The 15,562-nt window shown below is 37.2% G+C and overlaps 1 protein-coding gene across 1 annotated transcript; it reads left to right on the forward strand.

The window, feature by feature from the left end:
- The first annotated feature begins 10,006 nt into the window (after positions 1-10,006).
- On the forward strand, positions 10,007-10,960 carry LOC101698590 (olfactory receptor 4K15-like). Its single transcript, XM_004865096.4, has one exon. It carries the CDS (start codon positions 10,010-10,012, stop codon positions 10,958-10,960), a length of 951 nt encoding a protein of 316 aa, XP_004865153.1. The 5' UTR covers positions 10,007-10,009.
- Positions 10,961-15,562: the final 4,602 nt, after the last annotated feature.

The following is a 15,562-nucleotide window of genomic DNA, read 5'->3' on the forward strand; positions in this document are numbered from 1 at the left end:
AGTTCATTAATAGACAAACCAATTAAAAAGTAGGAACAAGAAGATGATAAATAGCCAGTATTGCACAAGGAAAGGTGTGCAACACTACAATCAGAAAAATACTAATCAGTACAATAAAAAGATTGAATTATACACTCATTAGGGAGATAAGGTTAAAAGTTTTAAAAGCCTTCTCATGACTTTATCTTTTTGTTGGATTCTCCCTGTTTGCATTTAATTTGTCACACCCAATGAATTCATTCTGCTGGTCTTCCTGGGGTTGTGATCTTCATTGTCTTTTCCTAGGATATTGTCTAAAATTTTTTGGAATGCTGGTTTGGTATTCATGAAGTTCCTAATGTGCTCTTTGTTGAAGGACCCTAGTTAGCAAGACAGACTCCATATTGCTGATTGACCCACCTGCCTGCCCTTTAGATGAACTCAGAAGGAGGAAGCTTAAAAACCTCCTCCTCTTAGAAAGTCTCTTTAGAAATAACAATTAATCAACTATGGTTTTACAAATGTTCTAAGGGCAGGACGTTCTGCTTCTGTACCTTTTGCTTGATTTGCTAGTTCTATCCCATAGGGGGCCCTAGAAACTTCTGGCCTCAAAGGTGTATAAAATATGTTAATCTCTCCCAGTCGGGGCTCAAGTCTGATGCTCGGCTCGGGTCCCGGCCAGTAATAAACTGCTGTGTGGATTTAGTATCAGTCTCTGGTTGGTTCTTTCTCACTGGGTGCAACATTCTTGGAGGCCCTGGCGAGATAGCCAGCTGCTCTAGAGCTTATTATCTTGGAGCCATTGTTTCTTTTTAGGAGAGACCAGGATCAGACATTGGGTGTTTGGTCCCTCTGGACACTGGTCTGCAGAAGGAAAGGCCACCCTGATGGTATTCCAGGGTTCCGGGTAGGCTGGTCCCAGTTGGGGCCTATCACCAATCAACTGACCTGCAGGAGTTTATTGGGAAAGCCTCTAGAGGTAAGAATCGAATGATTCTTAGTGCACTATGGGTAGGTAGGAGGAGGCCGGATGCAGCACAGGTTCCCCTACTTAGAGTCTCTTCACGATTGCAAGCAGACTCACTGGGTCAGAGTCCTCAGAAGAGTGACTCCCTGGTTGGGGTCTGAATCCATTGGTCCCCAGTGGTTTTACTTGGCCAAAGTTTGTCTTTGTCTGTTTATTGTTGTCTGTCTGCTTGCTCTGTGTTTCTTTTGTGTTTTCACAGCCTAAAATTATGGGTTCTTCACAGTCCACAGAAGGAACTCCACTTGATTGTGCTTTGAATAACTTCAAAAAAATTTATTCCACAGACAGAGAAGATAAATATGGCATGAAATTTTCCAAAGTCAAATTGCGAACTCTGTGTCAATCAGAATGGCCAAGTTTCGGAGTCAGTTAGCCCCCGGTGGGAACTTATTCTGTGGACATTGCTCACAAGGTTTGGAATGTGGTCACAGGAGTTGGGGCCCCACAGGTCCCGATTGACCTTTGACACTCAAGTGGGACAGGACTATGGTCCATCAGCCCCATCTTCCTCCTCCCTTTTTCCTTTAAAACAGACAGAACCTGGGGGAAGATTGATTTATGTCCCTTTTACAACTAGTGATCTTTACAATTGGAAACATCAAAATCCCCCCTTCTCTGAAAAACCTCAGGTATTAATCTCTCTTCTTGAGTCTGTTTTTCATACCCATCAGCCAACCTGGGATGATTGCCAGCAGCTTTTACAGATCCTGTTCACCACTGACGAACGGGACCACATTTATCAACAGACAGTCAAAGAGGCCCTGGGGCCAAACCCCAGGCGTCACTCCTGGAACTCTGGGGCATTCAGCCAAGGCTGAAACAGTAGTTCTGTTGTGACACCCTGAATGGGACCCCAATGATGATGACAGTAAGAGGAGGCTGGGGACCTACTGCCAGCACTTATTAGGGGAACTCCGGGCAGCGGCCAGAAAGCCCACTAATTTGAGTAAGGTAAGTGAGGTTTGCCAGGGCAAAACTGAGTCTCCGGCTGCATTTTTGGAGAGACTCTTGGAAGCCCATAGAGTTTTCACTCCTATTGACCCAGAGGCTCCCAAAAATGCAGCAGCTTTAAATCTGGTCTTTGTTTCCCAGTCAGCCCCAGACATTAGAAAAAATTTTACAGAAATTGGAGGGATTTGAGGGAAAGAATAGGACTGAACTCCTGAGCATAGCCCAGAAAGTTTATGGTACCTGTGATGCTCCCCCGAGGAAGGAAGTCCTAGCCAAAAAACTGGGGAAAGTCACTGTTGCTGCACTCCAGACACAAGAGAAAGTCCCTCCAGACAGAACAAAAAGAAGCCACCTTTTTGGCTTTTAAAAAAGCCTTAGTGTCAGCACCAGCCCTGGCCTTACCTGATGTAACCAAGCTCTTTTGGTTGTTTGTGGCTAAATGAGGAGGCATAGCCAAAAGAGTGCTAGCTCAGGCATTAGAGCCTTGGAACAGACCTGTGGCCTACCTGTCTAAAAGACTTGATCTTGTGGCAAGTTGATGGCCTACCTGTTTGAGGACAGTTGCAGCCACCACCCTCCTGGTCAAGGAGGCAGATAAGCTCAGCCTGGGACAGGACCTGGTCATCCCTGCACCCCATGTGGTGGAAACATTGCTGAGAGGAGCCCCAGAATGATGGCTCTCCAACACCCACCTGACTCAATACCAGGCCCTGTTGCTGGATGTGCCATGCATCAAATTTGCCCAAGAAATGACCCTCAATCTGGCCACCTTGCTCGCAGACTCCGACTCATACCCATGCCCCTCCATGACTGTCTGGACACTCTGACAACTTCCACCACCAACTGCCCAGATCTGACTGATGTTCCCCTGCAAAGCCCAGATGAGACCTTCTTCACAGATGGAAACAACTTCATGGAAGACTGAGTCAGGTATATTGGGGTGGCCGCAGTCAGTCCAGGAAAACAGGTACACTGGACACAGGCATTAAGCCAAAATACTTCACCACAGAGGGCTGAACTAATAGCCTTAACTCAAGCCCTGTTAGGTCGAGATAAGGCTGTAAACATCTACGCTGACAGCCAGTATGCATTCGCCACTGCCCATGTGCATGGCGACATCTACAGACAGAGAGGGCTATTGACATCAGAAGGGAAAACTATCAAAAAAAAATTTTGGCCTTATTGGAGACAATTTGGGACCCTAGGGTGTTGGCCATTATTCATTACAAAAGCCACCAAAAGAGAGACAGCTTCTAGGCCCTCGGTAACTGAGAGGCCAATGATGCGGACCAACGAGTTGGAAGAGAACCAGTGGGGCCAATAGACATTCTGCCCATCTGACCCTTTGACTACCTGCCAAAAAGACCCACATATACCCCGGAAAAAAACTCCAAAAGCAAGGGGGTACAAAACTGGATTCAGGCTGGTGGAAAGGGACAAACGAACAAATTTGTCTCCCCTGAGCCCTGGGGCAACTTGTTCACCAGTTACATCACTTAACTCACCTGGGAGAATCAAAGTTAAAGTTAAAAAGACTAATGAGCTCTAAGTTTTCAATCCCAGGACTGACCTCTATGGTCCAGGATGTCAGTTCCAGGTGTCAGGTGTGTACATAGTTAAACTCCAAGGTGAGACCAAGGAGCAAAGGTAACTGACTATGGGGAAGAGAGCCAGGGGAACATTGGGAACTTGATTTCACTGAAATAAAATCCAGCAATAGGTTCAAATATTTACTGGTATTGGTTGACACCTACTCAGGTTGGGTAAAAGCTTTCCCCACTCATGGAAAATCAGCCAACATAGTAACTAAGGTTTTGCTCCAGGAGATAGTTCCCTGATTTGACATCCCTCATTACCTGGGGTCCAACAATGGACCTGCCTTCACGGCACAGATATCCAAATTGTTGGCAAGGGCACTACATATTGATTGGAAGTTACACTGTGCCTATCACCTACAAAGTTCAGGGCAAGTAAAAAGGATAGATAGAACCCTGAAAGAAATCCTGACTAAATATATCCTAGAAACTGGTGGTAGGTGGCCCAATCTGCTTCCTGTAGCCTTGTAAAAAGTTAGATTTACCCCATATGTGACAAGTTTACCCCTTTTGAAACCTTGTATGGGAGGCCGCTGCCACTCCTCCCTAAGTTAAAACTTGAACAGATAACAGTGAGTTCTTGTGTCTCTTTACTTCAGTCTCTTCAAGCACAATACAACAGGCTCGAGAAAACAAAACAAAAAAAGAAACCAAACAAAACCCTTTACAACATTCCAGCCCCACGGTTTCAAGCCAGGAGACCTGGTCCTGATATGCTTGGTTTGCTTGCACTGAGGACTTGATTAAATACTTTCCCAAATCAGTCTTGGCTACCCAATCTGCCACTTTATTTTGTGTCCACATATATGTTATTCCACAAGTCTTGTATTATAATAAAAAAGGGGGCTGTGAACATCTGGGATTAACCACTGAACACTATAGGAGTAAAAGGGCTGCCCCTGTTTTAGTGCGCATTCTGGTCGGATTAGGAATAGCTGGGTCAGTGGCTATTGAAACTTCCTCCCTGATGCTTCAGGACATAAATTTTAAAGCCCTAAGACACCAAGTAGCCAGAGATTTGGGTCACCTGAAAGACTTGATCTCCAGATTAAAAAAACACGTTGATTTCCTAGCTAAGATGGTCCTGCAAAATCAAAGGGGACTTGACCTCCTGTTCATAAAACAAGGAGGGTTATGTGTAGCCCTAAAAAAAAAACCTGTTGCTTCTATGCTAATCAGTCTGGTTTCATTAGGGATACCTTAGCTATGGTCAGAAAAAAAATTTAAAGACTAAATATGCTCAACAAAAGGATCAAAATTGGTTTCAAAATCTATTTGACTGGTCCCCATGGTTAACTGCCCTACTTTCTGCTGTAGCAGACCCCTTAGTTATCTTACTTCTGCTTTTGCTTGTGGGACCTTACATTATAAATGCTCTGACTAAATATGTTAGACAGAGGGTTGATTCAGTTAAATTGATGGTGTTGAGACAAAATTATGAGATTTTAAAAGATGCTTCAGAGAAAGAATCAGACAAATAAATACAGAAATCAAAGATTTGATTAGGTTACAAGAACCAGTGGGGAATGAAGGACCCTAGTTAGCAAGACAGACTCCATATTGACCCACCTGCCTGTCCTTTAGATGAACTCAGGAGGAAGCTTAGAAACCTCCTCCCCTTAAAAAGTCTCTTTAGAAATAACCATTAATCAACTATTATTTTACAAATGTTCTAACAGCAGGACATTTGCTTCTGTATCCTTTGCTTGCTTTGATAGTTCTATCCCATAGGGGGGCCTAGAAACTGCTGGCCTCAAAGGTGTATAAAATATGTTAATCTCCCCCAATCAGGGCTCCAGTCCTATGCTCTGCTCAGTCCAGGCCTGTAATAAACTCCTGTGTGGATTTAATATCGGTCTCTGGTTGGTTCTTTCCCACTGGGTGCAACATTTATCATGAAAGTATCTTATTTCTCCATCAATTTTGAGAGATAGTTTTGCAGGGTACATCAATCTGGGTTGGAGGCAGTTTTCCTTTAAGGCTTGAAATACATTACTCCAAGCTTTTCTTGCCTTGAGGGTTTGCATTGAGAAGTCTGCTGTGATTCTGATGGACTTCCCTTTGTATGTGATTTGTTTCTTTTCTCTAACTGCTTGTAGAATTTTGTTCTTCTGTTGGGTTTCTGGAATCCTAACTATTATATGCTTATGTGTAGATTTTTTTTGACCAAGGCTAGCTGGAGTCCTATATGCCTCACTTATTGTATGTCAATTTCTTTTCCCCTCCTTGGGAAGTTTTCTGCCATCACTTCTGTGAACAGTTTTTTTTTTTTTTTTATGTCATCTGCACTCTCTCCAGTTTCTTCATTGACTCCAGTCAGTCTTATGTTATTCTTCTTTGAATCATCCAGCAGCTGCTGGATTGATTTCTCATGTTCCCTTACAATTTTAAAGCAATTTTTCTTTTCCTGGTCACTAATTGCAATCTTATCTTCTATATCTGAAATTCTGTCCTCACGTTGGTTCATTCTGCTGCGTAGACTTTTGATGGAACTTTTAATCTCCTGGAAATCATTTGCATTTATTTCATGGATTCCATTTGTTTCCTATGTTGGGATTCCATCATGTTCCTCAGCTTCTCTCTGTTTTTATCTGTGTCCTCTCTAGATTTATTAATCATGTCTTGCACTATGATCACAATCTTTGCTGTTATCTGAGAAATTCTTTCTGATTTCATTTTTCCCAGATCCTCTTTTGTTGCCAGTTCAGGGAGTCCAGGTGGTTGAGTATCAGATTGTTCCATCTCATTTCCCTTTGGGGTTCCTGTAGGTGATCTGAAAGTCTGTTTTTGAGGCTTGTTTACATGTCTTCTCATTTCCATGGTGGGAGGGCGGTACTTCTGGTGCCTATGTGGCTCACATTTTCTGCCCTAGGAGCATAGAATGGTGGCAGGGGAGCCTCCTCCTGGGTTCTGGGACTGGCTGAGCTTCTCTGCCCTAGGAGCATGGAATGTCAGTGGGGAGCCTCTTCCTGATCACTGGGAGTGGTTCAATTTCTCTGCTATAGTGAGTTCAAGGCCATCCTGAAAGACAAACTAAGTCGATGCATTCCCAGACCTTTTTGTGGAATAGCTGCTCTCACACAGATAGCACTTCATAGTCAGTGCTTCCATACTCTGCTCAGCATGACTGGAGCAGGGTGTCTCTGGGCCCAAGGAGGATGAGTGGTGGTGAGCTGCCACCCCTGCTGAGCTCCCGGGCCCAGCCAAGGAGCCTTTCCTTGCAGCCTTGATAGCATAATAACTTAAACAACCTGTAGGTCAATTTCACTTGTGAACCTGTCTTAAAAATCCCAACCAAAACCTAGCATATCCAACCCGATTTATGATATTCTCATATAATACATTACAATCAAGTGAAGTTGATGCTAAGAATGCAAGTACTGTTGTAATGGATATTATATGAATGATCAGTATTTACTGCAAACATGTACTAATAAAAATAAAAATTAAAAAAAGAAAACTGATAAATTTCCCAAAGATGTTTTACTTTACTTTATTCAGATATAAATCAACAATAAAAACAAAACAAAAGAAAAAAATAAATTTAAAAGAGGAATTTATTATAGATTCCCATTGTAGGGTAACAGGTGCTCTTCAATGGCTTTTTCTATTTTTCCTACATAGGTGAGTACTATCACTAAAGGTTCATTCAGTTCTTCATAAAGATTTCAGGAACCTCTACATGCAAAAGTGTCCTACATGTATTAGAAACAGTGAATGGAATCGATAGTAGCTAAGACTCAGGGGAAGAACTGTGAGCCTTGAAGAAGCTGAAGGTGGTTTGGTATTCTGGACAGAAGCCATTTTCCTTACTCAACAAGTCAACCAATACCTAATGACAAGGAATTGCCATGGGACGCATTTGTTCTCCCACAGTCCCTGTTCTGTCCCTAGTCCTAGATTAAATGGAGAAATGATAAAATGAGGGAAAGGGTACAATATAGAGCTGAGAAGAATAGGTTTGCCTAAGTCAATATTTATGATAGTTGTGATGTCCCAGCTTAAAGACATGTAGACATTTGATGTAGCTCTCTTAAAGGAGCACTAAATCTGACAGAATCTATACTTACTTCAAGTTTCTCAAAGTCTGTTGATAATTGAATCAGGTATGTTTATGTCAGCAATTTGTTGGAAAGTATTTCTTTGGAAAATGATAGTAAGACCTTTAAGCAGAGATGAATCTTGGCTGGTAATATTTGAATTTTAAGTGTTCAAATTCACTTGACTCATTCTCAAAAATTTTACTTTCATGTTGATCTGGAGCATAAAGATTTCATCTTTTTTAGCATAAAGATTTCATTTTTTAAGGATAAATTTATCTTTTGGTTTTTTGTTTGTTTCTAAGGTTTTGTTTCTGAAATTTTTAACAGAGGAGACTCTAAAAAAGTAGTATGCTAAATCATTTTATATTTATCATAGTATATCACAGCTCATTCTAACACCAGGATAAGAAATGCATTCAGTAAACAGATACAGGATTTCTGGCATTGGATTCCCCACAATCCTCACTCGTACCATGTTTTATTATAATTCATTCATATTAAAAGATAGTTGTATTTCATAGGTAACTGATGATTTAAAATGTATGATCAAGAAGTTTTATTCCCAGAATAATTTTTAATTCATGCATGCTTATTTTGGATTAAAATCTTCTTTCCAACAGAACACCTCAAAGGATAAACCTTTCCTCACCAAGTGATAATTATTGACCTAAATATCTTTTGTAATAATTCCATTTTACTTATTTTGTGACAGCTTGCATTGTTTACTCATTTAACCACTGTTTTGTGCTTTATTTATGAAAGAAATTTTGGAAGAGTAATATTACACTAGTTCATTTAGCAGATATTATCAGGGGATAAAGTTTTACAGCCTATTGAATAAGTAAAATATATGAACCTTTTTATGGAAAAAATATACATTACCATTTAAACTCAAAAGAGCTACTATTATGAAGTTCATTTATAGTACCTTTAGTAATATTTAATAAGGTTTTTAAATCAACTGTCTATACCAAGCTTATCATTTCCCAATGGGGATGATTTTATTTCTTGTGTACTTTTAAACAATACCTTTTAAATTCCATTAGAGACTCCACTATTGAGAATTACAGAAGAATTATAGAAGACTAGCCATAAAGTTCTGAATTTTTCACGAACTTGTTATATTATATTGAGTATATTAGTTAAAATTTTGAGTTTAAAGTTTCCTGTATGAAAGATATGGACAACAAAGCATTATATTGTTGTAAAAACTTTAACGTGCATGTGTGCATGCATGTAGAAACACTCCCTAACTTAGGGGTAATGAAAAATTAACATATTTTATATTTTATAATCTTTCACAGAAACTGATATAGCTTCTAATTATAATGTAGAAAAATGAAATGTGAGGCCCTTCATTCTTAAAAAAAAGAACAAAAACCCCACATTATTAACAAAAAGATTTTTACACTTTAAAAAAATTTTAAAGCATTAATTATCTGTCATTTTCTACTTGCAATTCTGCATGGTTCCAAAGAAGTACACAGGCAGAATGGATTATAATTTATTTCTAATTTTTATTACATCACTTATTTATTACTATAATTGTTATTTATTGTCTGAATTTTTGCCTGCCAACACAGAACTATTTCTCAATAGTTTTGAGGAATTTGCTTTATTTTTTTAGGTCAGAGAATTTCTAATCAAATCCCACAAATTGTATAACCTATATTACAATTGTTTATCTTGTGATGTTTCCATACTGTTCAGTCAACTGCTATAGTTGACCTTCACGTAATCTACTTTTCAACTCTTCAAATTTAGTCACATCTTATTTCATGGCTACTATCACCTTATTTATTGATATTCTGTACAGACATATTGATCATCACTATTTATTATTAATATGTTACAATGTTAGCTCCATTTATCTAGGCATTTTGCTTCAAACCACTCAAGTTACTATAAATTCAGAAATGATACGCAGTAAACATTTTAATTGTATGATTGTCAGAGTTAAGTAATAGGAAGAAGAGAGAGGCATGAGAAGATTTTGTGTTTTGTTTTTGGTAAATATGGCCTTTAAGAGTTGTCTGAGTTGCAGCTGTTTGTATATAATATAAAGTGGATAATGAAATGCCCCATAGCAAGGACAGTAGTATAAATGTCTGGAGACTTTAGAACCATAACTTAATTAATGTCTGTGTGATGCACATGTGCTGTTTATTATCACATTTAACTTACACATTGAGAAAATGGAGTTGTTGACTTACTATTTTGCATCTCATGGTTACCTTTCATAATGAGGATAATTGAGAGAACATATACTCCAAAATTATAGACATTCTCTAATAGAATAATTCTGGATTATTTTAAATTAATATTGAGGAGAACATTTTGAGATTGTGGTCTACTTTTCTTGTTCTTCATAATAATCCATAAATGTTTCTCTTTGTCTCTTATAGCCTGAGACCATGGATCAGCAAAATTATTCTAGAGTGACTGAGTTTGTGCTGCTGGGACTCTCCAATTCCTCGGAGCTCCAGTGCTTTTTCTTAGTGTGTTTTAGCCTCCTGTATATAGGCATTGTACTGGGAAACTTTCTCATTGTCTTGACAGTGATTTCTGAACCTGCCCTACATACACCCATGTACATCATGCTCAGTAATCTCTCTGTTCTTGATGTTCTTCTGGCCACTTATGCAACCCCAAAGATGATCCATGATTTCCTTCATGAGCCCAAGATCATCTCCTTTGAGGGCTGCATGGCACAGATATTCTTGCTGCATGTCTTTGCAGGTGGTGAAATGGTGCTCCTTGTAGCCATGGCATATGACAGGTATGTAGCTATATGCAAACCTCTTCATTATGCAGCCATCATGAACTTGTGTAAGTGCACAGGCCTGGTGATAGCCTCTTGGATCATTGGAGTTTTGCACTCCTTGAGTCAGTTAGCTTTCACTTTAAACTTGCCCTTCTGTGGCCCAAATATTGTGGATAGTTATTACTGTGACCTTACTTTGGTTATCAAGCTTGCCTGTACAGATACTTATATCCCTGAAGTGTTGATGCTTTTGGACAGTGGTCTGATGGGTGTGACTTCATTCTTGCTTCTGCTGATCTCATACACAGTCATTCTGCTTACTGTGCGGCGTCATTCCTCAGCAGGCATGGCCAAGGCCCGCAGCACTTTGACTGCACACATCACTGTGGTGACCCTCTTCTTTGGACCCTGTATCTTCATTTATATCTGGCCTTTTGGCAACAATCCAGTGGATAAAGTCTTTTCTGTGTTCTCTTCGGTTTTCACACCTATATTGAACCCCATCATCTACACACTGAGAAACAAAGAGGTCAAATTTGCAATGTACAAACTGAAGACCAGATATATTAGTTCCAGGCACCCTTTCCTTTTTCATGCCTAGAGTTGTTTCAAAGGACTGTTTTTGTTTCATGAATAGACAGTATGAAACTTGAGGAGTCTGAGACTTTATCTTTTTGTGGAGACCACTACTGTTCTTAAAATTTACTTTATTTGTTTAAAACAATAAACGCAATATATGTTTTTTGTTAAATATTTGTAAAACAGCCTAAATGTGATTATGCATTTCCTAGTCCTACTTATCTTTGCTCTAGTGTTATGGTTAATTTACTTCTACTTGCTACTTTGTGGCAAAATAATTCACAAATGTTTAAGAAATGATGTAATTATACGAAATTAATTTTATAAAATTTTAAGCACATTTCCATATTGGCTGAACTAAAAATACTGTTTCTTTTTTATTGAAAGTTTTCAAAGAAATCTGTATGATTTTTTCTAACACTATAAACCAATTTCATTACTAGCTTTTTAAATACATTTTGCACAGAAAGGAGTTCATACCCTTTAAAAAATATCCACAGGGTAATTCAGCATCTCAGCATGTAAATAATAATTCCTAAAAATCCCAGGTACAATTTTTGAAATCCACCTTTATTGTACTTTAAAGAGGCAACCCACATTTTTAAACCTGTATAAAATTGTATCACATTACATGGGAAGCATTTATTCTCTGCTCACTTTCCCCAAAACTGTGTTGACATAAAAAAGTGACAGTTAATTTTAAATTTATAAAATAATTATATAACAGCATATGAAGTTTGAGAAACTTGCAGGTAAAATGGCATAATGATAGAATAAGGTTTGATTGCACCTGCTTATTACAGGGCCCCCAAATTTTGTCTGTTCACTTGTTTGAAAGGCAGTAGACCTAAGGCAGGTACTGCTGAAAGTAATGAACATAAAGACCTGAAACACACTACAATGTCATGCAAGTGGTATAGTCTGAATGTTTATGTCCTGTTCATATATTTCAATCCTTACCCCCAAGATGAGAAGATTAGGACATGAGCTTGGAGACTTAATGAATAGGATTAGTCTCATAAAATACAGACTTGCTGCAAGTTCCTTTGTCCCTTCTGTCACATAAGGTTACAGTGAATAAAAGCTATCTACAAGGAACTAAGGCATAACCTGACATCAAATCTGCCTAAATAGCGGACTTCCCAACATCTAGAACTGTTGAAAAAATTTATGCAGTTTAAAGCTTTTCAATGTATGCATTTTGCAATAGCAAAGAACAGGAATGGACTATAGGAATTAACTAAGACACTAGCGTCTTATATCACTGCAAATTTCTCCAAGGTGATCTCAATTTAGAAAGTCAGTTCCCCTCATATAAAATGAACCCATCAGCATAGCATTTACTCTATCCATTCACTGTATTTTAAGCACAATGTTTTCTACAAACTTGTTATTATCATTCTGTTTTTTTTAAGCTAAGTGATTCCTCAATTTCACATTGTATTTTTGTTTTTCTTTTATTGGGATAATAATCAAAGATTATTTCAGTAGCAACAAATGCTATAGGTACTTCACATGCAGTTTTTGATGAATTTTCTTTATAGTTTTGTTTTCAGTGCTTTGATACAAAGACCTGTACACAAACAAGCAGCTGTACTAATAATAGCCAAAAAGTAGAAATGATAAAGTGTTTATTATTATGTGAATGAATCAATAAGCTTGATATACCCATAAAGTGGAACAGGACTCATAAATATAAATAAAAATGATACAGTTGATTCTCCATATCTTTAGATTCTGCATGTGTGAATTAAACCAATTGAAGATAAAATATATTCAGAAAAAATTACACTTGTGCTGAAAATGTACAGATTTTTCTGGTACAGCAAATTCTTTTTTTTTTTTGTACTGGGGATCAAACTCAGGTCCTTGCACTTGCACAGATGGTACAGCAAATTCTTATACAGTGAAGCTTGAAGTATACAGGAAGGTGATGTGCATGAATTATGTGCAAATAGTATGGTATTTTGCATAAGCAACTCGCACAGCTGCAGGTTTTGTTATATTTTGGGAAGTTTGAACCAACACTTCATATATATTAAGGAACAACTATATTTATGTATGCATAAGAGTTGATGAAATTCAAACAATTAGTTTGATTGAAAGAAGTCAGACTAAGGAAAAACAAGAGAATGTTTGAATGTTTGGGTAGGGGTAGGAGAAAAGTTTGACATGGATACATTGATTATTTTGAAAAGGGTGACAGTTTCACAGAATATATTACATATATGTGTGTGTGTGTACATGTGTGTGGTGTGTGTGTGAAAACATCTTATTGTGTACTGTAAATATGTTCAGTTTATTTATGGCCATCAATTATTCTTTGGTAAAGGCCTTGCAAGAACAAGGTCCAGAGTTTGATCCCCAGTTCCAAACAAAGAAACAAAAAAAAGACTAAGTGAAATAAGCCAGATACCAAAAGACAAATACCACATATTTTGAATTCATATGTGGAAGCTACAAAAGTTGGTTTCATAGAAGTAGAGGGCAAAATAGTGGTGATTAGCAGGAAGGGTAGAAGGAAAAGGGGTATAGAGGAAGGTTGTATAACAGGTGCCCAAATACAGTTATTATATAGTCACATAATACTCTTTTATAGCATAGTGGGTGACTATCATTTATAACAATTTATTATACATTTTATAAAGAACTAGAAGAGAAGTTGAAACGTTTTCAACACAAAGAAATGATAACTACTTAGAAAATTGGAAATGCTAATTATTCTGATTGGGTTATTACACATTGTCAATATGTAAGGTATTACCACTCTGTGGGCTACAAATATGTAAAATTAAAAATATAACTACCAGCAGACTCAATAATCTCATTCTTTTACTCATGAAAAGTGAAAACAGGTTTACCCGAAGACTTACATAGAGATGTATATTTTCCAAACTGGAAAATACTAATGTCTTCATCTGGTAAACGAATCAATAAGCTGTGAGATATCCATAAAATCCAATACAATTCATTGATAAAAAGAATAAAAATAGTGATACATAACAAAGTGAATGCGTTTTAAATACATCTGTTAAAATGCCAGAAAGAAGCCAGATGTTAAAGAATAATTGGGATGTGTTATGTACATGTATCAACTCCCCATTATGAATGTAATCATTAGTACTGCACACATGTACTAATAAAAATAAATGAAAAAAAGCAAGAAAGACAAAGATATATGACTAAAATTTGCTACAGGATTTTAAAAAATCTTACATAACATATAGTTATAACAATCTATTTTAAGACTATAATTTAACTTTGACCACATACAAATACTGTACACTATAATTTTTCTTCCTACCCACACATTACAATATGATATCTATGAAATCACATTTTACATCTTTGCATCCAGTTTATTCATTAATGCATTATTGTAGCTATAGTTACTTTGATAATTTTGTCTTTGATACTTTGTAAAAGTGATTTATGTGTCACTAATACTGTAATAAAGTTTCCTGAATATGATTATATTCTTACTCTTACAATGAGTTTTTAAATTATTTATTCATTATTTCATAAAAATACAATTTCATAGCAAAATAATGAGAATAACCATAGCTAATATACTGTATAGCATTATCTTCAAAGTAGAGTACAAAACACCGACAAAAAGATTCTCTTTTGCAATGAAGAAACAAACAGATATTAGCATCAAAATTTTTAAAAAATATTTTTGTGCTGGGAATCGAAATCAGGGCCTTGCGATTGCAAAGCAGGCAGCAAAACCACTGAGCTAAATCTCCTGCAACACAAAACTTTCTTTTCATTGAACTAAGAGAAACTTGTACTATAAATGAAACAAATTAATAAGTATATATTAAAATATTTTTGAAACAACAGAACAGGTAGTTTGGGGGACCATCTTAACCTCTCTAAACTTCCTGTTTTGGTATGTTCCTTGAGCTTCAGAGTTCCATACCTATCATCATCACTTGGATATCTATCATCTGTTTCAAACCTTTATGCCCATCCACAATTGTAATCCTTTAAATACCTATAACCCCAGTTAATGGAGACACTCATTTCAATTAATGTAGTATTCATCCATCCAACTGATCTAAGGTTTTGAAATTATCCATGTCTTATGGGACTGGTTTAATCTCTCAGTAAGGTCTTCTGACTCAATATTCAAAATATACTGAGAATTGAAACACTTCTCACAGACTTTACGCTTATTACCTGATCCAAACATTATTGTTTTTTATGTTATTAGAACAGACTCCTAGAAAGCTTCAATGCTTCTGGAGTTCTAAAAAATTATTTGACAAATAAAAACAATGTACACTCACCAAATACAACATTTTGTTTTGAAATATTTATTATTCATGGAATGGTTAAATGAAGTTAGTGTACTTAACATGTGCATTATCTCATATAATTATTGATTAATTAATTTTTGTGGTGAAAACACTTTAAATTTATCCAACTAGCAATTTTGAAATATATAGCACAATTCTACCAATGATAATCACCATGTTCTGAAATAGATCTCTTAGACTTATTCCTCTGCCCAACCAAAAGTTTGCATCCTTTGATCAACATCTTCCCAACACAGGTCACCTATTTCCCTAGAAACCACCATTCTGTTCTTTAATTTAAATCATTTTAAATTCCATGT

Source organism: Heterocephalus glaber, unplaced genomic scaffold (genome assembly GCF_053883595.1).
Source record: "Heterocephalus glaber isolate CG9 unplaced genomic scaffold, H.glaber_assembly_v1.0 deba00001662, whole genome shotgun sequence".
Lineage (NCBI taxonomy): Eukaryota > Metazoa > Chordata > Mammalia > Rodentia > Bathyergidae > Heterocephalus > Heterocephalus glaber.

What these genes read in the sequence shown, in the direction of transcription:
- LOC101698590 (XM_004865096.4), top strand. Translation starts at nt 10,010, where the DNA reads ATGGATCAGCAAAATTATTCTAGAGTGACTGAGTTTGTGCTGCTGGGA.